This window comes from Rhinopithecus roxellana, chromosome 4 (assembly GCF_007565055.1).
Source record: "Rhinopithecus roxellana isolate Shanxi Qingling chromosome 4, ASM756505v1, whole genome shotgun sequence".
In the NCBI taxonomy this organism is placed as follows: Eukaryota; Metazoa; Chordata; class Mammalia; order Primates; family Cercopithecidae; genus Rhinopithecus; species Rhinopithecus roxellana.
Window position 1 is genome coordinate 119,379,944 of NC_044552.1, and position 26,616 is coordinate 119,406,559.

At 39.2% G+C, this 26,616-nt stretch overlaps 1 protein-coding gene and 1 non-coding gene across 2 annotated transcripts in view; one reads left to right on the top strand and one right to left on the bottom strand.

Moving 5' to 3' along the window:
* Positions 1–26,616, bottom strand: part of PEX7 (peroxisomal biogenesis factor 7) — a 93,912-nt gene that overhangs the window by 54,344 nt on the left and 12,952 nt on the right. The window contains exons 4-5 of the mRNA XM_010379482.2: positions 15,625–15,702; positions 15,140–15,248 (exon numbers count right to left, since the gene is read on the bottom strand). Coding sequence (XP_010377784.1) covers positions 15,140–15,248; positions 15,625–15,702 — 187 coding nt within the window. The remainder of the gene's footprint in view (positions 1–15,139; positions 15,249–15,624; positions 15,703–26,616) is intronic.
* Positions 7,401–7,534, top strand: LOC115897185. The gene has a single exon (XR_004057114.1). It is a non-coding gene; the product is annotated as a small nucleolar RNA SNORA27 (small nucleolar RNA).

Consider the following 26,616-nt stretch of genomic DNA (forward strand, 5'->3'; position numbering starts at 1 on the left):
GGATCCACAAATAGGTACTACTACTGCTTTGTATGCAGGATTTTTTTTTTCCTTTTTTGATTTAAAAATATTGTCTTGCTACATTAAAAAAAGGTTGAAACCACTTTGATAGACGAGAATAACAAACATTTTTGGACCTATCTAAGGATGGTACCTCCATCCATAGCACCTCATTCCTTGTTCAGACTACAGATGACAGGCCAAATGGGGGTACTTGGGATTTTTCTGAACTACAAATGAAAAATAATGTCAGTCCCTCTTCTATGGCAGAATTGACAAGTTACAAAATTCAGGACCCACTGGTGACAACATATCTCATTGTGAAAAACAAATGATGAGTTTGAAAGTACCAAAAGGAAACTGTTCAGAATTGGTACAGGTTAGAGCTTCAAATAACTTCAAGGGCCCTCATTACCATCACTGTCTGTGGTCTAGCCACCAGTCAGTAGAATTTGCTTCCAGAATGCCAAACAGCTTTGATGCAATGATCTCTCATGATTTTCTCCAGCCTTCAGTGTGTAACGCAGGGTGACGTGGATGTCTAGTATTTGGCCTGCCCAGAAATACCCTTTTTCTAGGAATATCATATGTCCTTTTCTCACCAAGTGATTCTATAAAGACTTACACCTCAACACAACTGACTGACCAAAGGTAGGTCCAGGCAAGACCAACTACAGTACCTCAGTCCCTGCTCTGACTACAGCTGAAAGGTAAAAGGTAGATACTTGGGATTTTTCTGAACTATAACTGAAAAAATAATGTCTGTCCTTCTCTTATGGTAGCATTTACAACTTAAAAAATTCAGGAGGCCGGGCATGATGACTTATACCTGTAATCTCAGCACTTTGCGGGATCACTTGAGCCCAGGAGTTCGAGATCAGCCCGAGCAACACAGTGAGATTCCATCTCTACAAAAAATTTAAAATTTAAATTTAAAATTTAAAAATTTAAAAATTAGCCAGGCATGGTGGCACACACCTGTAGTCCCAGCTACTCTGGAGGTTGAGGTAGGAGAACTGCTTGGGTCCGGGAGGTCGAGGCTGCAGTGAGCCATGGTCGCACCACTGCACTCCACCCTGGATGATAGAACAAGACCCTGTCTCAAAAACATAAAAATATGGCCAGGCACAGGAGCTCACGCCTGTCATCCCAGCACTTAGGGAGGCTAGGGCAGGATCACTTGAGACCAGGCGTTTGAGACCAGCCTGGCTAACATGGCAAAACCTTGTCTCTACTAAAAATACAAAAATAAACAAATAAATAAATAAATAAATTAGCCAGGCATGGTGGCACACGCCTGTAATCCCAGCTACTCAGGACGCCGGGGCACAATAATTACTTGAACCCCAGAGGTGGAGGTTGCAGTGAGCTGAGATCATGCCACTGAACTCCAGCCTGGGCAATGGAGTGAGATTCTGTCTCAAAAAATAAAAAGTATATATATATATAAGTAATATATAATATATATAATTTTTATTTTATTTTATTTTAAAATATATATATAAAAATACAGAAAAAAATATATATATAGCTTTGACGAAATAATCTCTCATGACCTTCTTCAGCCTTCAGTGTATATATGTGCGTATATATATAGTGAATTTACATATATATATATATATATATAAATTCAGGAGCCACTCACTGGTGGCCATGTGTCTCACTGTGTAGAGAAAGCCAGTCCACAGAGTCAAGTCAATAAGTAGAGAAAAGTCCAGATGAGAGACAGAATGTGTCCTGGGCCTTTCAAGCAGCCCTTCCTTTTCTGGAGTACGCTTTTTAACAAATTTCACAAAGATCTAACATAGTTTCAGTTCTATCACTTGTAGGCAAAGGAAATCACTCATTACAATAAGGGAGCAAAGGGTATTCTCCTGAAGCTTCAGTCTCCTGAAGCTAGCTCCAAAGAAAACCATTGGATTAAGTACGAGGCTTCCATTAAAACATATGAAATGCCTAAACAATAAATACTAACTTTCAGGAATTTATATCTAACACTAGGTTAAAACTATAAATTCTACTATAGCTACAGCATTGTCTCAAGATCAATGAGCTTGGGTTCACCTTAATAAGAGCATGTGAATTGACTTAAAGTACCAAAACAGGCCAGGCATGGTGGCTCACACCTGTAATCCTAGCACTTTGGAAGGTCAAGGCAGGCAGGTTGCTTGAGTTTAAGAGTTCCAGAGCAGCCTGGGCAACCGTGAAATCCTGTCTCTACAGAAAATACAAAAATTAGTCAGGCTTGGTAGCATGCACCTGTAGTCCCAGCTACTCAGAAGGCTGAGGTGGGAGGACTGCTTGAGCCTAGGAGGCAGAGGCTGCAACGAGCCGAGATTGTGCCGCTGACTCCAGCCTGGGTGATAGAGCCAGACTCTGTCTCAAAAAATAAAATTAAAAAAATTTAAAAGTGACAAAACATTACAAGGAATGCGGACTAGGAGATTAAGAACTGTTACTGTACGAATAACATGGATGAGTCTTACAAGACATCACGTTGCATGAAAGAAACCAGTAACAAAGGTATGAAAATGGGCAACATTAATCCATGTTATGGAAGGCCACACAGTGGTCACCTGGGGTGGGGGGTGGTGAGAAGTGACTACAAGGATGGGAGGAGGCTCTCTGGGAACGTTCTGTTTCTTTACCTGGGTGCCAGTTACAACGATGTGTTCATTGTGAGAATTCACCAAATTGTATACTAAGATTATACACTGTCCAATATGTGTATTCTACTTCAATAAAAGATTAAAAAACATAATAACAAAGGTTGGGAGGTTTTGTTCCACACCACCACTCTCACGTAATATCAAAAAAACAAAAACAAAAACAAAAACAAAAAGCCATGGCTTGAGCTGTCCCCTCTTGCAGTTAATTTAATGGGCACAAAAATGTGAAGACTGCTGGGCAGGAGCTGAGAATTCCACTTCCTTGACGGCAACTCCTGATGTAACCATTTGGCACTTTGTCCTCGCCATTTTGTTTTCCAGGTAGGAAAGAGACCTAATGACCAAATGGTACAATGACTCATTCAGCTCTTTCAGCTGCCAGGACATCTGTATTTATGTTGTTTTTTAAATTGAATTTTCTAGACAATTGGCCTTTCATTGACAGGCAGACATTTATCAGGGCCCTGTGATGGTGCCATAGACTCACCTGAATTGCCAGCTTCTCATCAATTGCAGACCTGCCACTGACAGAACCAGTGAATTTTTTTTTTTTTTTTTTTTCTGAGACAGAGTCTCACTCTGTTGCCCAGGCTGGAGTGCAGTGGCTCACTGTAACCTCCTCCTCCAGGGTTCAAGCGATTCTCCTGCCTCAGCTTCCCAGTAGCTGGGATTACAGGCACCTGCCACCAGCCCGGCTAATTTTTTGAGCTTTTAGTAGAGATGGGGTCTCACCATGTCAAGCTGATCTCAAACTCCTGACCTCAAGTGATCCGCCCACTGTGGCCTCCCAAAGTGCTGGAATTACAGACGTGAGCCACTGTGCCTGGCCAGAACCAGTGAATTTAAATATACAATACGGACGAGGAAGTGCTGGCTGTTACTATGTCTAATTTCAAATTGCAGAAGGTAAGAGGAAGTTGCATAAGGAGAATGAGTGTAAACATAGAGTCTAAAACTGGGAGGTGAACTGAGTAGCAATAAGGTACTTTGGGGCCAATATAATATAACTTAACGAAAATGCCCTGTGCCTCTCGGCTGTAATATGACTTTTTCTTACAGTAGAATGAGGGTTGCTTTAACTACTGATCCCACACATTCAGGCATGGTTATGACTTACGCAACTAGATGGAGTCTGTGACAGCAATAATTTAGTTTTCATGATTCCAAAGATAACTTACTTCATATTAATCCTCTTCATAAAAAGAGCTCAAATATTCTTCCCTTCTATCTCATATAATTTAGAAATATGAATTCTGCACTAACACAACTATCATGAAATAGGCAAAATGCAATGTCTTTAGGGAACTCTGCTATGGAAGGTAAATCTAGATCTATTAGTAGTTCTCTAAAAACTTCCCCCATTTTGGCCTATCTTAGCTTAGCTAATGATAACAAATTTGATTCCAGATTTGCAAAACTATACAACCTTGAAGGTGATTAAATTCTTGGAGTAAACTAAATGCTACGTTCTCATATATAATCTTAAAATATAAGTTGTTGTAATCAGTTGAAAGATACACTTAACTATATGTGTGCAACAGGATTAGACATAAAAATACATCTTGACTACCTATCACATAAGCTTCCACCATGAAAAACAAGTATTTTACAACTATGGGTTCCATACTACAAACTGCAATTGGGATTACTTTATGCAAAGATTATGTTATGTTTTATAACAAGCCCTTGTCTGTAAGCAAGAAGACAAGGCAAGAGAGTTAATAAAGATAAACTCACTAGCAAAACTGAGGAAAAAACCAAGCAGTTCTCAAACTAAAGAAACCACTTCTCTGATTTCAGCACTGAAACCATTATGTAGGCTTTTTAAAAAAGAGTTGAGTATATTCTACAATGGGAAAACAGACATGCAATTCCCATTACCTCAAATAGAACTAAGCTGTCAATTTGGCATCTCAAACAGAGCTATTCCATAGACTAGTACAGTGCTTCCCAAATTGGACTGCTTACTAGATTCAGCTGGGATTTAAAAATACACCTCCCAGAGGTATTCTGTCTTTTTATTCAGCAAGACTTAAGATGAAGTCCAGAATTCTGCTGCTGTTTTTTAATGCTCTCCCAATGGTTCTGATGATTAGCCAGATTCTAGAATCACTGGACTAGTACGTTACTATACAACCATGCATTCCAGAGTCTACCTAGAACAAGTTACTCCAGAGCTTTACGAGTTTTAGCTCTCAGACAAGCACTAACTGTCGATTGTTACAGCACACATACACTGCAAGGGCCATTCTGATGGTCCTCAAAAATGCTCTGTTCTCTCCACATTCCAGCTTTTGCCTCCCACTTCCCATTTCCTCTTACTTGTTAATAAAATAGTAGCTTAGACTGTTTCTTGAGGGAAGTAATCTGACCAGTCAACTCTGACAAGCTCAGGAATCCATTTATACATTTCCACAGGATTCCGGGCAGACGTGTTAATAATAACTGTAATCCCAGCACTTTGGGAGGCTGAGGCGGGAGGACTGCTTGAGTCCAGGAGTTCTAGACCAGCCTGGGCAACACGGTGAAACCCTGTCTCTACCAAAAATACAAAAATAAGCTAGGTGGTGGCGCACGCCTGTGGTCTCAGCTAGTAGGCTGAGGTGGGAGGATTGTTTGAGCCCGGGAGGCAGTTTCAGTGAGCTGAGATGGCACCACTGCACTCCAGACCACTGCACTCCAGCCTCGGCAACAGAGCCAAACCCTATCTCAAAAAAAAAAAAAAAAAAAAAAAAAGGTAATGCTCACAGAGCTTTTACTCTGCCAGTCATTGTTCTAACTAAGCCCTTTATACACATTAGCCACTTAATCCTCCTCAAAACTATGATATGGATACCATTATCACCCTGATTTTAGAAATAAGGAATGAGGAGACAGAGGTTAAATGGCATGACCAAAGAAATTCTCCTAATAGCAGGAAAGTAGAACTTGATCTGAAGCAGTCCAGCTCCAGAATTCTTATTCCTGACCACTGTGCTATATTACCTCTCCTTAAAGAACTTTACAGTCTTCATCATTAGCTGCTTCTAGATTTTGTCTTAGCATTCCTCTTTTCCTACTGGACGATATGCTCTAGGAGGGCAGGAACTCCATCTGTTGTCTTCCTCACTGAATCTCCAGTAAATGATGGACATTCGATAAATATCTGACTGACTCATGGGCAACGTCCTTCTCAAAAATCAAAATGAACTCAGATATGTTTTAAAAATTTGAATAAGATGGTTACTACCATATCTTATATAATAACAATCAAAAATATTTTCATGTTTGGCTACGTAAGGCATTTGGCTATGTAAAAGAATACACAAGTGTCATAGGAAATCTAAGAAAACAAGCGAAGCAAAGAAGACCTAAGCACTGCATTTGCTTACAAATGCATGGTACATAGCTCAGTAAGTAAATGTTCTTGTCTCTGAAATGGCTAAGGCACAATGAGAGTTTCAGAACTTGCCTTGACTTTTTACTATACCTCAGCTCCTTCCAATATTTTTGTACAGTGGAAGAAGAACTTTGAATCTTTTAAAAAGTACTAAGTAGACTAATATTTGTAAATCATCACAAAGGATTATTTCAGGAAAATGGCAAATGTTTGATAAATCAATCTTCCAATGAGTTCCCCAAGTCATAAAAATTGGCAGAAAACAGCTTTACTGTATCCATTTCACAAGGAAAGTTTTTAAAGAACATATTTTAGAGCTTACAGGTCCAGTACTTGATTTTCATCAAATCCCCTCTGATTTATCTGAAGCCTTAGATGCGCAGCCAATTTAGTGAATACTGGCCCCTTAGACTCCATCCACCTACTTTCACCTAATCTGGATTCACTCTTTTCATCCTCAGTCCATGTTGCTTGGGTAACACCCTCTCTCATTTTCCATTCCCAACTGCAGGGACTAACCAGGCCTAAGCCAATCGACACATTATATTCCCCTCACCCACACACAGTGATTAGTTCAGGTACATCCACAAGGACCCATCAGAGCCCATGACAGAAAATGAAACTGCCTGGATGTCTGAGAAGGAATCTTTCACTTTTTCCTACTGGACAGAAAACAGAAAGGATGTACTAGGGGTTGGAGCTACCACCATCTTGCCATCATGTGGTGCCTGATACCCTGATTCTGAAACCAACACAACAGAAGACAGAGCCTTACATCCAACCATGACTATAAAGCCAGATTTAATTTTGAACATTTCACTTATGTGAGCAAATAAGTTATCTTCTTTCTTAAAGTACTTTGGGTGAGAATTTTTTTTTTCTACTTTCAACCAAAGAAGTCCTAGCTGATGTGACCAAGATTTATATTAACTTCTAACATAACACATGAAGATAATGTAATTAAACAGGTGTCTTCTCTTCTACAGAAGCAAACAGTCATTCTGCTGATAAAAGATCGCTTTTCTACTACCCACTTACACTATTCAGATAGTTTGAAAAGTTAAGTGTTGTGATTATACTAACGCTCTACAAACAATTAATCTTCTGTTATTCAGTTTTATACACCGCAGATTCTACAGCACTATCCAGAGTCAATGCTATGTATTCCATGCTACACAAAGACCAATGTAAAAGGAAGAGGTGTGTGTGACTCAGCTCAAATGACTAATGGCTAATACACACAATTCTGACTGACGTCTAAAAAATGCAGCTGCATTAGTTTGCGATTTTGTCACGATCAGGTTTACATTTGGTCATACACATAAAGAGAACAATGATTAAAAACAAATCAATACCCTCTTTTTACTCTGCCAACTGGATGTATGTCATTACTGGTCATTCCAGTGGGGCAAAGGAAATATCCTTTTTAAAACTCAGGCAAACTTGATGTTTGTCATAGTCACGTATCCTGTCAGAGAAAACAAACTAAAAACAAACAAACAAACAAACAAAAAACAACAACAAAATGCCCAAATCAAGGCAATTTTAGAACCTTAAATAGGCCGGGCACAGTGGCTCATGCCTGTCATCCTAGCACCTTCGGAGGCCGAGGCGAGCGGATCACCTGAGCTCAGGAGTTCGAGACCAGGCCTGGCCAACAAGGCAAACCCCCATCTCTACTAAAAATACAAAAATTAGCCAGGAATCGTGGCGCGCGTCTGTAATCCCAGCTACTCGGGAAGCTGAGGCAGGAGAATCGCTTGAAGGAGGGAGGCAGAAGTTGCAGGGAGCTGATATTGCACCACTGCACTCCAGCCTGGGCGACAGAGACTCCGTCTCAAACAAAAAAAAAAAAAGAAAAAGAAAAAGAAAAGAACATTCAATAATAAAAAATATCAACAAGATTACATAAAATAGAAAGGTAAGGAATTTTTTAAGACCTACCAATTGTTCAAGGAATTGTATTTATGAATACTTTTCTAACTATACAAAATTATACTCTCATTATTAATTTTAGTTTACTGTGTATGTTGCCAATTAGAGCTCCCTGGCAGATAGGTCTTCACTGTTTCACTAGAAGAGAAGCATGTTTCAGTTTTTTTTTCTTTGAGACAGTCTTGCTCTGTTGCCCAGGCTGGAGTGTGGTGGCTCTATCTAGGCTCAATGTAGTCTCCACTTCCCATGTTCAAGTGATTCTCCTGCCTCAGCCTCCCAAGTAGCTGAGATTACAGGTGTATGCCACCATGCCTGGCTAATTTTTGTATTTTTGTAGAGACAGGTTTCACCATGTTCGTTGGCCAGGCTGGTCTTGAACTCCTGTTGTCAAGTGATCCATCCGCCTCAGCCTTCCAAAGTGCTGGGATTACAGACGTGAGCCACTGTGCCTGGCCTCAGTTCATTTTTGAGGTGGATCTATTCTACACCACTAATTCAATCTAGAGTTTGAAATGACTCCTTTGAAACTGTAGGATATAATGCCAAAAGGCATCCCTCACCTAAGAAAATAATGCTAATGTCAATCTAATTCACATCCTTATAAGAACTTTAATTCGACTTAAACTAATACTCTCTGCGGTAGAACCTTTCACCAGTGGTAAAATTACAAACCAATAAACTGAGGTGTGGTCAACTTACAGATCCAATTCACTATAAGCACAAAACTCATTACCATTTATTCCAAATCAAAACCTTAGGCCAGGCACAGTAGCTCACACCTGTAATTCTAACACTTTGGGAGGCCGAGGTGGGTGGATCACCTGAGGTCAGGAGTTCGAGACCAGCCTGGCCAACATGGTGAAACCCCGTCTCTATTAAAAATACAAAAATTAAATGGGTGTGATGGCGCACACCTGTAGTACCAGTTACTCAGAAGGCTGAGGCAGGAGAATTGCTTGAACCCGGGATGCGGAGGTTGCAGTGAGCCGAGGTTGCACCCCTGTACGTCAGCCTGGGCGACAGAGCTAGACTCTGTCTCAATAATAATAATAAAAACATAAAAGATAATTAACTCAAGTTATATATGTAAGTGAAAGCATTTACTGATTCAAATTAAATGTATTAATATTGCTACCACTGACTTAATACACACTCAGCCTTATGGTTAACTATGTTACAGAAAGATAAAAGACCACAGAAGGAATTCAGGCTTGGAAAAGACAACATGAGAAGAAAAAATATATTACTGGTCCCATTCCAAATGACTTCATATGAAGTCTTAGAAAAAATTTTAAATTAAATCTTAGAAAAGATCTAATTCAGATTATGGACAAAAAAAGCTATGACTTAGCTTAAAAATTCAAAAAATAATAGTTTATAACCTTATAAGTTGACAGTGTGTACAGTTCATCATTCTAGAAAACTGTTAATTTTTATCAGAGAACAAAAATATTTGTTCTTTTATTAACTATGCCTCTACACATAGGCATTACTAGTATTCATTATTAGGATCTCAAAAAATTACATAATCTTTCACCTTAATCATGCTCCCTATAAAAAGAAAATTGCATAATCTAAATGGATACACTTGTCTGTATATAATTTACCTGAAGGTTTCCATTTCTGAGTGTTTTCAACCTAATAGTACTTTCACAATTTAAGATGGTTTGGTCATTTTTCACTTTAAAAATTAAAAATAATGAAATAATGGGAAAAAAGTGTGTAATATTGTATCTCCTAAGAAAGCCAATCAATATAATTCAACAACTCAGGGCACTGATAAAGTTTATTAGCAAGAAAGTAACAATTGGCCGGGCGAGGTGGCTCAAGCCTGTAATCCCAGCACTTTGGGAGGCCGAGACGCGCGGATCACGAGGTCAGGAGATCGAGACCATCCTGGCTAACATGGTGAAACCCCGTTTCTACTAAAAATACAAAAAAAAAACTAGCTGGGCGAGGTGGCGGCGCCTGTAGTCCCAGCTACTCGGGAGGCTGAGGCAGGAGAATGGCGTGAACCCGGCAGGCGGAGCTTGCGGCGAGCTGAGATCTGGCCACTGCACTCCAGCCTGGGTGACAGAGCGAGACTCCGCCTCAAAAAAAAAAAAAAAAAAAAAAAGAAAGTAACAATTATCCTACCTATTGCCTGTCTTTGGATGCTGCATAACTGAAAGAGGAGACACTATTAGGAGCACTACCTCCTCTTCCACCTAATGTCTTCTGTTCTCTACTAAATAGCCAACTGCACAAAAGAGTTTCCACTTCTTTCTCTCTCCTTAAGGATTTATACCAGAGGTCAGCAAACATTTTCTGTAAAGGGCCACAGGCGGTAAATATTTTTGGCTTTGAGGACCTTTCAGTTTCTCTCACAACTACTCAACTCCATCACTACAGTGTGAAAGCAACCACAGACAATATGTTAATAAATGGGCATAGTTGTATCCCAATGAAACTATTTATAAAAACCATCAGTTTTGATCTGAGGGCAGCAGTTTGCCAACTTGTGCTCTATTCCAAGGTTTCTTTGACTTAGTCTTTCCTAGGTGCTCTGATTTACTGCAATGGCTTCAGCTACCAATTTTAAGCCAATGATACAATTTTTATTCACAAAGCCAGAGTTCTCAGCTCCAAGCTCAACCTGCTCATTGACAAGCAGACGCATGTCTCACAGGTTCTGAAACAGTGTTCTAAAACAAAACTCAAGACCTCCTCTTTCAAACATGTATCATATCTCAGTTATAACATTACCATCCATGAATTTGTCCTTGCCAGAAATCTGGGAATTATTCTTTAGGAGTTGGAATCATCGAAAAGTAATCTGAATCACAACTAATTCTTGTCAAGAGGCTGATAAAGAAGTAAAGTCCTAAACATGGAAAGGAACAACCGGTACCAGCCACTGCAAAAACATGTCAAATTGTAAAGACCATCGATGCTAGGAAGAAATTGCATCAATTAACAAGCAAAATAACCAGCTAACATCATAATGACAGGATCAAATTCACACATAACAATATTAAACTAAAATGTAAATAGGCTAAATGCTCCAATTAAAAGACACAGACTGGCAAATTGGATAAAGAGACAAGACTCTTCAGTGTGCTATATTCAGGAGACCCATCTCACGTGCAGAGACACACATAGGCTCAAAATAAAGGGATAGAAGATCTACCAAGCAAACGGAAAACAAAAAAAAGCAGGGGTTGCAACCCTAGTCTCCGATAAAACAGACTTTATACCAACAAAGATCAGAAGAGACAAAGAAGGCAATTATATAATGGTAAAAGGACCAAGAAGAGCTAACTATCCTAAATATATATGCACCCAATATATGAAAACCCAGATTCATGAAACAAGTCTTTAGAGACTTACAAAGAGACTTAGAATCCCAAACAATAACAATGGGAGACTTTAACACCCCACTGTCAACATTAGACAGATCCACGAGACAGAAAGTTGACAAGGATATCCAGGAATTGAACTCAACTCTGCACCAAGCGGACCTAATAGACATCTACAGAACTCTCCACCCCAAATCAACAGAATATATATCCTTCTCAGCACCACATCACACTTATTCCAAAATTGACCACATAGTTGGAAGTAAAGCACTCCTCAGCAAATGTAAAAGAACAGAAATTATAACAAACTGTGTCCCAGACCACAGTGCAATCAAACTAGACTCAGGATTAAGAAACTCACTCAAAACCACTCAACCTCATGGAAACTGAACAACCTGCTCCTGAATGACTACAGGGTACATAACGAAATGAAGGCAGAAATACAGATGTTCTTTGAAACCAATGAGAACAAAGATACAACATACCAGAATCTCTGGGACACATTTAAAGCAGGGTGTAGAGGGAAATTCATAGCACTAAATGCCCACAAGAGAAAGCAGGAAAGATCTAAAATTGACACCCTAACATCACAATTAAAAGAACTAGAGAAGCAAGAGCAAACACATTCAAAAGCTAGCAGAAGGCAAGAAATAATTAAGATAAGAGCAGAACTGAATGAGATAGAGACACAAAAAAACCCTTCAAAAAATCAATGAATCCAGGAGCTGGTTTTTTGAAAAGATCAACAAAATTGATAGACTGCTAGCAAGACTAATAAAGATGAAAAGAGAGAAGAATCAAATAGACGCAATAAAAATGATAAAGGGGATATCACCACCAATCCCACAGAAATACAAACTACCATCAGAGAATACTATAAACACCTCTATGCAAATAAACTAGAAAATCCAGAAGAAACGGATAAATTCCTGGACACATACACCCTCACAAGACTAAACCAGGAAGAAGCTGAATCCCTGAAAAGACCAATACCAGGCTCTGAAATTGAGGCAATAATAGCCTACCAACCAAAAAAAGTCCAGGACCAGACGAATTCACAGTTGAATTCTACCAGAGGTACAAAGTGGAGCTGGTACCATTCCTTCTGAAACTATTCCAATCAATAGAAAAAGAGGGAATCCTCCCTAACTCATTTTATGAGGTCAGCATCATCCTGATACCAAAGCCTGGCAGAGACACAACAAAAAAAGAGAATTTTAGATCAATATCCCTGATGAACATCGATGCAAAAATCCTCAGTAAAATACCGGCAAAGCAAATCCAGCAGCAAATCAAAAAGTTTATCCAACATCAAGTGGGCTTCATCCCTGGGATGCAAGACTGGTTCAACATATGCAAATCAATAAATATAATCCAGCATATAAACAGAACCAAAGACAAAAACCACACGATTATCTCAATAGATGCAGAAAAGGCCTTTGACAAAATTCAACAGCCCTTCATGCTAAAAACTCTCAATAAATTCGGTATTGATGGGACGTATCTCAAAATAATGAGAGCTATTTATGACAAACCCACAGCCAATATCATACTGAATAGGCAAAAACTGGAAGCATTCCCTTTGAAAACTGGCATAAGACAGGGATGCCCTCTCTCACCACTCCTATTCAACATAGTGTTGGAAGTTCTGGCCAGGGCAATCAGGCAGGAGAAAGAAATAAAGGGTATTCAATTAGGAAAATTGAATACCCTGTTTGCAGGCGACATGATTGTATATTTAGAAAACCCCATCGTCTCAGCCCAAAATCTCCTTAAGCTGATAAGCAACTTCAGTAAAGTCTCAGGATACAAAATCAATGTGCAAAAATCACAAGCATTCCTATACACCAATAACAGACAAACAGAGAGCCAAATCATGAATGAACTCCCATTCACAATAGCTTCAAAGAGAATGAAACACCTAGGAATCCAACTTACAAGGGATGTGAAGGACCTCTTCAAGGAGAACTACAAACCACTGCTCAATGAAATAAAAGAGGACACAAACAAATGGAAGAACATTCTATGCTCATGGATAGGAAGAATCAATATTGCAAAAATGGCCATACTGCCCAAGGTAATTTATAGATTCAATGCCACCCCCATCAAGCTACCAATGACTCTCTTCACAGAATTGGAAAAAACTACTTTAAAGTTCATATGGAACCAAAAAAGAGCCCACATTGCCAAGACAATCCTAAGCCAAAAGAGCAAAGCTGGAGGCATCATGCTACCTGACTTCAAACTATACTACAAGGCTACCGTAACCAAAACAGCATGGTACTGGTACCAAAACAGAGGTATAGACCAATAAAACAGAACAGAGCCCTCAGAAATAATACCATACACCTACAACCATCTGATCTTTGACAAACCTGACAAAAACAAGAAATGGGGAAAGGATTCCCTATTTAATAAATGGTGCTGGGAAAATTGGCTAGCCATAAGTAGAAAGCTGAAACTGGATCCCTTCCTTACACCTTATAAAAAATTAATTCAAGATGGATTAAAGACTTAAATGTTAGATCTAAAACCATCAAAACCCTAGAAGAAAACCTAGGCAATACCATTCAGATCATAGGCATGGGCAAGGACTTCATGACTAAAACACCAAAAGCAATGGCAACAAAAGCCAAAATCGACAAATGGGATCTAATTAAACTAAAGAGCTTCGTACAGCAAAAGAAACTACCATCAGAGTGAACAGGCAACCTACAGAATGGGAGAAAATTTTTGCAGTCTACCCATCTGACAAAGAGCTTAATATCTAGAATCTACAAAGAACTCAAATTTACAAGAAAAAATCAAACAACCCCATCAAAAAGTGGGCGAAGGATATGAACAGACACTTCTCAAAAGAAGAGATTTATGCAGCCAACAGACACATGAAAAAATGCTCACCATCACTGGCCATCAGAGAAATGCAAATCGAAACCACAATGAAATACCATCTCATACCAGTTAGAATGGTGATCATTAACAAGTCAGGAAACAACAGGTGCTAGAGAGGATGTGGAGAAATAGGAACACTTTCACACTGTTGGTGGGATTGTCAACTAATTCAACCATTGTGGAAGACAGTGTGGCGATTCCTCAAGGATCTAGAACCAGAAATACCATTTGACCCAGCAATCCCATTACTGGGTACATACCCAAAGGATTATAAATCATGCTGCTATAAAGACACATACACACGTATGTTTATTGCAGCAATATTCACAATAGCAAAGACTTGGAACCAACCCAAATGTCCATCAATGATAGACTGGATTAAGAAAATGTGGCACATATACACCATGGAATACTATGCAGCCATAAAAAAACATGAGTTCATGTCCTTTGTAGGGACATGGACAAAGGTGGAAACCATCATTCTGAGCAAACTATTGCAAGGACAGAAAACCAAACACCACATGTTCTCACTCATAGGTGGGAACTGAACAATGAGAACACTTGGACACAGGATGGGGAACATCACACACTGGGGCCTGTCATGGGGTGGGGAAAGGGGGGAGGGATAGCATTAGGAGATATACCTAATATAAATGACCAGTTAATGGGTGTAGCACACCAACATGGCACATGTATACATATGTAACAAACCTGCATGTTGTGCACATGTACCCTAGAACTTAAAGTATAATAATAAAAATAAAAAATTAAAATTAAAAAAAAGAAGTAAAGTCTTAAGAGCACAAAAGAACAGTAATATTCTCCTGTTTTCTCTTTGAATCTAAGGTACACAGCGCCACCTAATGGTAAAAACAAGGCCACCATTCACTACAAATAAGGCTTTTGGTAAATACAAAATTACTTACCTGAGGCTGAAGCAAAACAACCAGGGATGTGGGGAGACCAGATTGTGCTATAAATAATACTTTCATGGCCTCTAAAGGTGCACAGAGACTTTCCAACAGTTGGATCCCACTAAAAATAAATGAATAGATCAATTACTCAAGAGGGATAAATTCAAATGTATGCTTTTACATATACTATACATACCAATAAACTATATACATTTATATATACACATACAATATATATACAGATCTCAAGGATTTTTAAAAATCTATTTTGATATAAAGCAGGATGGTATTTAAGTGGCAAACTAATGCTGAGCTATTAGTTCACAGCCAAAAGATTAGAAAATTTTAAGTTCTAATAAATGTTTTAATTTTTTTTTTAAGAAAACTCAGCTGTCCAATCATAAAGCTACAGAAGTATGTTTGGAAAAGAAAAGAAAATTTAGCAGAAGCTGTAGAGAGGGGAATATTTGTTTTCGAATACAATAATGCTAACATACCAATTTGACAGTTTGATCCCATGAGCCAGACACCACAAGCTGTTCACCTCTGGTTTGGCTCCAATCAACACTATACACCTAAAAACATTGAAAAGCATTTAGAATGCAAAAGACCATCAAGTTCAACGTTGCATTTTATCTCTTGTTATATAACAGTGAGAGGCAGAACAACTAATTTACTCTGTCAAAACATCAAATAATTCCTATCCATCTCAACAAGGTGTCTGAGAAATGAGAAGTTGATCTTGCCCATTCCTCCAGACTTATTCCTTACAGATAAGACTCCATTCTGCTTTCATAGAATTCTACAGTATACTTCCAAACCTTCTTCACTAAAACAAATTATACATATTTTAAAACCTACCAACAAATCACTGTTTGCAGCCCCACGAAGAAATGTCAAAGCAGATTAGAAAGTTAGTCATCTAAAAAAGCTTGCTGGGTCAATGTTTATTGGAAAGCATTAAAATTCAATTAATATCCCTATCTGGCCTTTCTTAGAAAAAGCTTGCAGGAACCAGGTGATCCTTCCAGATCTCTTGGTAAACAGTTTTAGTTATCCAATGCTGCTATTCTAATGTATGCTTCACTGCTCTCAGTGAACCATTTCAAATGAACCATTTGAAAACTTTTGGAAATGTTTTCATTCTTTCATTTTATACAACAGATTATACACAGATCACTCCTGTAAACTAAGTTCAACAAAACATGTGCATAATAATACTTTATGAAATTAGTCCTGACAAGGACCTGCGTATATGCCATTGGTATATCACATTGGTGATCAGCCAGCAGGTTACTTTGAATCTTATTACTCTCTCCCACATATATGTAGGAAGTATGAGTATCTGGGCTTAAGCCACTTAAATGTGAGTTACTTTCTCTCTGCTGCCCACTACTATGTTAAGCCATGTTGCAGGCTGAGGAAAAAAAACATCGGTAATACTGATCCCGTCACTTATATATGGAATCTAAAAAAGTCAAACTTAAGAGAAACGTACAGTAGAATAGTGTTTGCCAGGGTCTGGGGGTAGGGGAAATGGAGATATGTTGGTCAAAGGATACAAACTTTTAGTTATAAGATGAATAATTTCTAGAGATTCAATGTACACCATGGTAACTATTATAAATAATAATGTATTACTGAATACTTGAAATTCGCTAAGAGAGTAGATCTGAAATGTTCTTATCGTGAGAACAAGAAAATGGTAACTATTCAAGTGATGGATATGTTAATTAGCTTGACTATAGGAATCATTACTCAAGATATATTTAGATCAAAACACTAAGCCGTACAACTTAGATACATATATTTTTTTTTTCCCAAAACAGGGTCTTGCGCAGTCGCCCAGGCTGGAGTGCAGTGGCACAATCTTGGCTCACTGCAGCCATGACCTCCTGGGTTCAAGCGGTCCTCCCACCTCAGCTTCCTAAGTAGCTGGAGTCACACTTGCGTGTCACCACACCCAGCTAATTTTTTTCTTATTTTTTGTAGAGACAGTGTCTTACCATGTTCCCCAGGCTGGTCTCAAACTTGTAGGCTCAAGCAGTCCTACCGCCTCAGCCTCCCAAAGTGCTAGGATTACAGCCACCGTGACCAGCCTACAAATTTTTATTTGCCTATCATACTAAACCTGGAAAAAAGTTTAATAAAATTATATTAAGCTTCCAAAAAAGGAATAAAAAAGTAAAATATCAACACTTTGTTCATCATGGGTTTTTCGCATTAATTTTTATTTTTAAAAACATTAACAAATTTTCTTGATCATCAAGTTTTTTGAGGCCCCCTTAAATTGTGTACTTAGAGTGAGTGCCTCACACATCCTACCCTAGTCCTGGCCCTGCCTCTGCCCATATTCATGCAAAAGACAGAAGAGTAGTTGGGACACTAAAGGAAGCACAATCCAGCAGCAGCTATGAAAGGAATAGAAGGGTCAGTGAAAACCAAAGCTGCTGTGGCCATCTGTTAGTAATGGATAGAAAAAAGGCTGGTTTGGAAGCAATCACTGAAGATCTTGAGAGCTAAAGAGTTTGATTTTATCCTCTAAATTTCTCCTACAAAGGACCATATAGTAAATGGTAAGTTTCTTCAAAAAGTTACATTTCTTCTACAAAGAGCCACATGGTAAATACTTTAGACTTTACAGGCTATTTGGTCACTGTCACAACTATTAAACCCAGCTCTTGCAGCACACACCAAGCAGCCATAGTCAATACTGAATGAATGGGCATGGTTTGGTTCCAAAAAAACTTTATTTGTAAATCTAACTGCAGGCCAGATTTGGTCCTGGCCCACATGATGTAGTTTCCCAACCCCTGCTCTAGGCTGATGTAAACAGTCAAAAATAAAAATAGCAAACCTTTATTGAACACTCTGAGCGTCAGATCCTGTTGATAAGCACTTTATGTATTTTATTTCATTTAATCTTCATTTATATGAAGTAGATACGATGTCAAAGCCCAGAGAGGTTAAGTTACTTGTCCAGAGTCCCAAAGCTAGTAAGGCGCAGAGATGAACTCTGAACCTGGGCAGCCTAATTGCAGAGCCCACTCTTAATCGCTATACGAGGCTATCTGTACAGCATGCTACTTGAGGGCACTGTTGAATCAGAACTTCTTGGCTACCTTAAGCCATGATATCAAGGAACTAAAGCTCTACCCCTGCTGGTATCACCCTTTACTGGAGCTACATTTGGGCCCAGATTGATTCCATTGTGTTTTCATGAATTACCTATACAAGGATCTTAAAGCCCCTGTCCACTTATAAATTTCCATTTATCTGTCAAGATGTGGCCCCATTACATCCCTTATGAAATAAGCCTCCCCTGATAAGCCCTTCAATGAGTCATATGCTGCCTTCAACAACAGCTTGCACGTACTTCTAACTCAGCATTTACCATATTTTATTTACTAAAAAGAATGTTACATAACTGACATACCTGCTAGATTTTGGAGACTCCTAATGAGCAAAACATTTTGTACATCTACGTTCATCACAGTAAAATAGGCATTCAAACATTGGTTAAAACAATTTAACCAATCAAGTTTCTCTTTACAACCTGAATCACTGCTAGGTAGGTATAGAGAATTGCTAAGTAAATACTACCATCATCAGCTCAGACTCCGCTGCCTCCACACACTTCCAGAGTGAAGCAGCAGGTGAGAACTTATGACTTCTCACCTTCTAGAACTGCAGGAGCTCCAGCGGCTCAAGAGAATCCAGCCTGAATCAACACTAAAGATACGAAGTAAGAAAACCATGCTGATGGCATTGTTGCTGCCAGCTGCCTTCTGTTGCACAACCAGTGGCAAGCATTAGGTCTCTAGGACAGAGCTAAAGATAGGACACACATGGTGGTGAAGTTAAAAATGGGATAATAAAGAAGGAAATAGGCTGAGTGCGGTGGCTCATGCCTGCAATCCCAGCACTTTGGGAGGCTGAGGCAGGCGGGTCACTTAAGGCCAGGAGTTCGAGACCACCCTGACCAACATGGTGAAACCCCATCTCTACTAAAAATATAAAACTTAGCCGGGTGTGAAGGCACGCACCTGTAGTCTCAGCTACGCGGGAGGCTGAGGCAGGAGAATCACTCCCGGGAGGTGGAGGTTGCAATGAGCCAAGATTGTGGCACTGTACTTTAGGCAGAGTGACAGAGTGAGACCCTGTCTCAAAAAAAAAAAAAGAAAGGCAACTGAATACTATGTTTAAAATATTAGGACATGGGAGAGGAACTAACAGATCAGGAGACTGTGTGGGGTTTTTTTGTTTTTAATTAAATAAAGAGTAACTACAACAGGCATAGTGGCTCATGCCTGTAATCCCAGCACTTTGGGAGGCCACAGCAGGAGGATTGCTTGAGGTCACAAGTTCGAGACCAGCCTGGACAATATGGCAAGACCCCGTCTCTATAAAAAATTTTAAAAATTAGCCAGGTGTGGGGACACGTAACAGTAGTTCCAGCTACCCAGGAGGCTGAGGTGGGAGGATGGCTTGAGCCCACAAGGTCAAGGTCAAGACAGCACTGAGCCGTGATCATGCCACTGCACTACAGTCTGGGTAGCAGAGTAAGACCCTGTCTCAAAAACAAAACAAAACAAACTATAGACCTAAGAGAAGGACTGAAGTGGGGCCCTGAGGGCTGGCTAAAATGTCAATAGGCAAAAAGCAGAGATCAAACAGTAACCAGAAAACTTCCCCAAAGACATAAATGGATTGAATATACAGCACCCTAGAGGTCAGGGGGAGTGAACACTGCAAGATAACACCAAGGTTTTGTGCCTGAGGACTGTCAGTGATGGCAGCATTAACAAAAGTAAAAGACTGAAGGAAGGAAAATAATGTAATTTTATATATACTGAGTTTGAGGTGACAGCAAGACAGGGTTTGGGCATTAACCTCAAGCTCTGAAAAAAGTTCACAGCCAGAGAGATGTTTGAGATACAGCTGAAAAGGGAAGAATGAATTCCATTATCCCAACTTCAATCAATTCACTCATCTATTCAACAAATGTTTATTAAGTACCCACTATGTACTAGGTACGGGGGGAAGGGAGGTTACAAGTTTATATAAGACCAGCCCCTATGGATCTTACATTTTAGTAGCAGAAAACATGCTATAAATAAATGTATAATTTCAAGTTGCAATTTTTAAAAAACTACAAAGAAAAAGCAGAGTAAGGAGAACAGAAAATAATGACAAGAGCAGGGGGTCATTTCTCAACAAAATGGCCAGGAAAGACCTCTCTGTGCAGAGACTTGAGTGCAGTTAAACATTGAACTCTGCAGGCCTGAGATGAAAGGCTCAGGTTACAGAGAACAGGGAAAGACCTTGAACAACGAACAAGCTTGCCAGATTTGGGGAACAGCAAGGTTGAATAGTTGGGAGGGATAAGATCCTGAAGAGCTATGGCTAAGAATGTGTCTATGATTTCTCTTAAGAGGTTACAACCATCAACCATAAGTTACCACTTAGATTATAACATCCTTCTAACTGTTCTCCCCATCCATTTTTGTTTACCTCCAATCCATTATCCACACTGCATAAAAAGTAATCTTTAGAAAATACAAATTAAATGTCACTCCCCCGTACAAAGCCTTTCAATGGTTTCACACTATATGTAGCTCCTACAGCTTAGCATCTTCGCTCAACATTACGTGAGATTCATCCATGTTGATTCTTATTACCCAAAGGTCAAAATCATGCAAAACTATGCATGACTTAGGGATGCATACATATGTTGTAAAAATAGCAAGAAAAGCAAAAAATATATAAATAGAAAATTCAGGCTAGTGGTTACTGCTGGGAAGAAGGGAGGAAAAAAAATAGAGAGGAAGAATAGGACTAGAAAGGGTAAGCAGCGGACTCCAATGGTATACGTAATGTTTCATTTCTTTAAGCTAGATGGTGAATATGTGTGTTCAATATATCATTTTTACATCTTACATGTATTTTATAATGTATAAAATATTTCATCGATTTTTAAAATCTGCAATGTCTTTCCCCTGATCTTGACACAATGGCCAAAACACTGACTGCTCCAAGCACACAGGCTCTATCGGCTCTATCCTTTCTGGTCAAGCGTGCGCTTTCATTTGACTCTAACACTACTACCCTGGCCTATCCACTTGAATAATTCATTCCAACTTCCCCTTTAGACCAAAGGATGCCCTCCCTGCCCCTTCCCCAGACAAATCCTCCCTTCCTATAACACTGCATACATTCACAGCGCTTACCACATTAGACATTAGATAACCAGAAGTCTGCTTCCCTAGACAGGGCAAGGACTCCAGGAGGGCAAGGGCATGCCTAAGGTGTTTGTCTTCCCAGCTAGCCTGGTACAGTATCTTGCACACAGTAGAGTTAATAAAAGTTTCTGGAATGAATGAAGGAAAGGAGAAACAAATCTGAATGGAAAGCACATCTTCTATTAGTCTCCTCTTCCACCTCTTCCTTATTCCCAACCTCCCCCTCCACTCCCACTCAAATCGTGGGCATGGCAAATGGTCAAATTAAATACAAAAAGGAAGAGAGATATGCAGTGCCTGACTTTATGCTTTAAGAGCAGGGTCCTCTAGAGGCCTATCTGATGAAATAACTCTTGGCAGTGGTGAAGAAAATTAACCAGGAGAATGGAAAAAGAAAAAAAACCCACTGCACAATGTTTTGTGCTGCTTTATGAAATCTGAACCTCATCAAAACCACAATTTGAGAGGACAAATTTTATTACTGAAACCAATTCCCAAAGAGCTCATCTTTAATCTACTGTAAAGTACTGCCCTTTTTAAGTTGGTCTATTTAATTAAAAGTTGTCAAATCAAAAACTATGTCCAGAATTTTTATTCTTACCTGTATCAATACAAAGGAAAGGGTCACTGACGTTTAATTCCTGAGTGATTAGAAAGGGCTATATATTTCTTTTAAGGTGAAACTTAAGTTTTCTCTTTTGAGACAGGGTCTCACTCTGTTACCCAGGCTGCAGTGCAGTGCCACGAGCACAGCTCACTGCAGCCTCCACCTTCTGGGCTCAATTGATCCTCCCACCTCAGCCTCCCAAGTAGCTGGGACCACAGGTGCACACCACAATACCAGCTCATTTTTAAACTTTTTGTAGAGACAGGGTTTTACCATGTTTCCCAGGCTGGTCTCTAAATCCTGGGCTCAGGTAATCCTCCTGCCTAGGCCTTCCAAAGTGCTGGAATTACATGCATGAGCCACCACCTCTAGCCCTGAAACTTAAATTTTCAATTTTTTTTCATTATGGACATTTTTAAACATGCATAAAAGTAGAGAGAAGAGTATAATAAACCCCCAGGCACCCATTACGCACCTTCCATAATGATCAACATGCTGCCCATCATGTTTCATCTGTCCCATTATTGACTGAATGGCTGACTACTGGAGTATTTTAACATCAGACCTTTTACTCCTAAATACTTCAGTAGGTAAGGCCAGTTTGTCTTTTTTTACATAAGCACAGGCCAATTTCACGCCAACAAGATTAACAATGGCTACTTAATATAATTTAACACTCAGTCCTAATTCATATTTCCCTGACAGTCCCCAAAAATGTTTCTTTTACAGTCAGCTTATTTGAATCAGTATCCAAACAAGACCCACATTTTACACTTAGCTGTTATGTCTCTTAAGTCTCTTCTAAGTTAGGACAGTCCTCCTCCCCACACCTTGATCTTCCTGCCCCACATCTCATAACATTTATTTGTTGAAAGAAACCAAGTTATTGGTCTCGTAGAATGTCTTGCCTTCTGGATTATCCCAAATGTTTCCTCATGGTGGTAATTAACTTTTTTCTCTACCCTTCCAATTTCCTTTAAATTAGAAGTTAGACCAAACAGTATTTGGAGGCTTAATCAGATTAGTTCATTTTATTTTTTGGCTTCTAATTATATTAGGAGGCATATAATTTCTGGTTGACCCACTTTTAGTGATCCTAAGATTGTTCAGAGAATGTTTCGATCTTAAACTAATGGTTTTAGTATCCACAGTGATCCCTGCCTAGAATCATTATTTCATTAGGGGCTACTAAATAGTGATTTTCTAATTTCTGCTATTCCTTCTGCATTTATTAGCTAGAACCCTATTATAAAGAACTTTTCTTATCAACTATTTTATAATACCACAATAAAAGTCATAAAAGAAAGGGAAGGTAAATGCCTTGATTCTTTACGTTTATCAATTTTCAGAATAATGAGCTGGTTGTCCTAATAATCTTCAATGGTAACTACATTTTTCCTAATCACAACTCTATCTCCATGTAAGGACTGATACACACGTGTGTGTGTGTGTGTGTGTGTGTGTGTGTGTGGTGTTTAAATTCATTGCTTTCATTCTTTTGGTTGTTCCAATAGTCTCATCTTTGGCCAATGAGAATCCCTTCAACTTGTACCTTCTAAACCTTTGATATGTCTCCAGCGACCTTTCACAGCTTTCCTGTTTTCTGACACAAGAAGATGTCTTGCATTCCTGCCCAGCCCTGGAATAAATGACTTCTCCAAAGACACGATTCCTGTTAGTGGCAAACAGTATTTAGAGGCCATACTCAGGGCACTAAGAATATTCACTGCTACTCAGTTGTCACTGCTTCTAAATCTTTATTGTGCAAAAAACTAAGAAATATGTACTTTTTTTAGACAGAGAAAAATAAATCACAAGTTTATATGACGATTCCCCATTCAACTTTAAGATCGTTTCTACTTCTTTATTCTCATAACGCTTTTCTCTCACTTTAAAACTTTCAGTTTCTTTTTTTTTTTTTTTTTTTTGAGACAGAGTCTCAATCTGTTGCCCAGGCTGGAGTGCAGTGGCGACATCTCGGCTCACTGCAAGCTCCGCCTCCTGGGTTCACACCATTCTCCTGCCTCAGCCTCCCGAGTAGCTGAACTACAGGTGCCCACCACCACACCCGGCTAATTTTTTTTTGTATTTTTAGTAGAGACAGGGTTTCACCGTGTTAGCCAGGATGGTCTCGATCTCCTGACCTCGTGATTCGCCCACCTCGGCCTCCCAAAGTGCTGGGATTACAGGCGTGAGCCACTGTGCCTGGCTAAAACTTTCAATTTCTAATGACATAATTACTGGTATGCCTTATCCTACAATGTACATGTGAGTTTCAAAGTAGCAATGTTAAATTTTTTGAATGTAGTTTCAAATTTCTTTCCAATTCTTTGTTTTTGTTTCTTGTGACAAGAGTCTCACTCTGTTGCCCAGGCTGGAGTGCAGTGGCACAGTTTCACTCACTGCAACCTCTGCCTCCCGGGTTCAAGCGATTCTCCTGCCTCAGCCTCCCAAGTAGCTCAGATTACAGGTGTGCACCACCACACCCAGCTAATTTTTGTATTTTTAGTAGAGATGGGGTTTCACCATGTTGGCCACGCTGGTCTCGAACTCCTGGCCTCAAGTGACCCACTCGCCTTGACCTCCCAAAGTGTTGGGATTACAGGCATGAACCACCGTGCCCAGGCCTAATTATTTTTGTTTATCAGACTGATCTTATTAGGAATGTCTAATCACAATACTGGGTTTCTAAAGTCACTTGAAATAATTATTTCCAATACCTAGTTATGGCACCAATTTGATGGACCTTTAATGTGCTTGTTTTCAATTTTTAGCAATTGCTTTTTCTTTCCAACTTATTAATACATTGGGATTCTTAATTACATAAAACATTTCAATGGTTCCAAGGTCAAAACTATAATACAAGTTATATGTGAAGAAATCTTATTTCCATTCTGGTCCCCTTTCCCCTGATTTCTACCTTACCCCCTACCCCCTTTAAAGGCAACCACTTTTATTAGTTTTTGAATTATTTTTCTGTTGTTTCTTTTTGAAATGTATATACACAATATATATATATTTGTAATATATAACTGGTACAGTTAAATATATATGTGCTTCTATTCCTCTCTTTATGTAAAACATAAATTTTACATACATTTACATAGCTCTGCCAATAATTTCATTTCATATTAGCTTGCAGCAAAACCAAACATAATTTCTAGTTTCATATAAATTGCATAATTCTCCTACATATGTTTTTTAATAGATTCTAAAATCAGAGATGGGGATTTTAATTTCTATCTACAGTTCACTCACTAACTCACTTCAGAGACATGCATAGTGTTGACACCTACACTGTGTGTATGAGAGAGACTACAGATATAGTAGCGGTAGTCATGCTTGAAAGTCCTTCTCTATCTGAACATATTCTATTATAGTTTCCATCTATTTAAAACTATCATTTTCTCTTCTTTAAAAAATTTTAGAAAACTTTGAGGTTAGATAATGGGTTGGGAATAATGATCTTGCAAGGTAAACCAAATCGCTCCTTTTATTAAAGATTTTTTAAATCTACATTTTGAATATTGCAATCTCCAAATTATTAGATAACACACGTATCAAGGTCATTAGAATTGAACGCTTATCAAGTCAAGGCAGTGGCTTCCAAACAATGCTGCACATTGAAATCATCTGGGAATCTTTAAATAATACTGATGTCTGGCTCCAGTCCCAGACACTGTGGCCTGGGCATGAAGATATTTTAAAGCTCCTGGCTGGACGCAGTGGCCCATGCCTGTAATCCCAGCACTCTGGGAGGATGAGGCAGGCGGATCATGAGGTCAGGAGTTCAAGACCAGCCTGGCCAACATGGTGAAATCCCGTCTCTACTAAAAATACAAAAATTAGCCAGGCATGGTGGCACATGCCTATAATCAGAGCTACTCAAGAGGCTGAGGCAGTAGAACTGCTTGAACCCAGGAGGTGGAGGTTGCAGTGAGCTGAGAACATGCCACTGCACTCCAGCCTGGGCAAGAGAGCAAGACTTTATCTCTAAAGAAAAGCTCCCAAAGCAATGCTAATCTGTTGCAAAGTTTAAGAACCACAGACTTAAGGCTGGGCACAGTGGCTCAAGCCTGTAATCCCAGCACTTTGGGAGGCTGAGGGGGGCAGAACACCTGAGGTCAGGAATTCAAGACCAGCCTGACCAACATGGTGAAATCCCATCTCTACTAAAAACACAAAATTAGTTAGGTGTGGTAGCGCATGCCTGTTAGCCCAGATACTTGGGAGAGTGAGGCAGGAGAATCACCTGAACCCAGGAGGCAGAGGTCGCAGTGGGCCGAGATCGCGCCATTGCACTCCAGCCTGGGCAACAAGAGTGAAACTCCATCTCAAAAAAATAAATAAATAAATAAATAAATAAATAAATAAATAAATAAATAAATAAATAAAATAAACTACAGAGTTAAGACAAGCCTTTGCATACCTTTTTTATGTTAAGTATTAAAATTCCAGATGCCTGAATTATAGTCTAGTCCTACCTGACAACTAATACTTGAAGAAGTAGATTAAGTAGAAAATGGATAATACTTACCTATCCATGTATGTCCTGTTTTCTGCCCACAGTGTGTGGCCCAAAATCTACACAATTCATCCTTCTCCTGAATTTTCAAAGCATAAAGTCCAACCTCCACCAT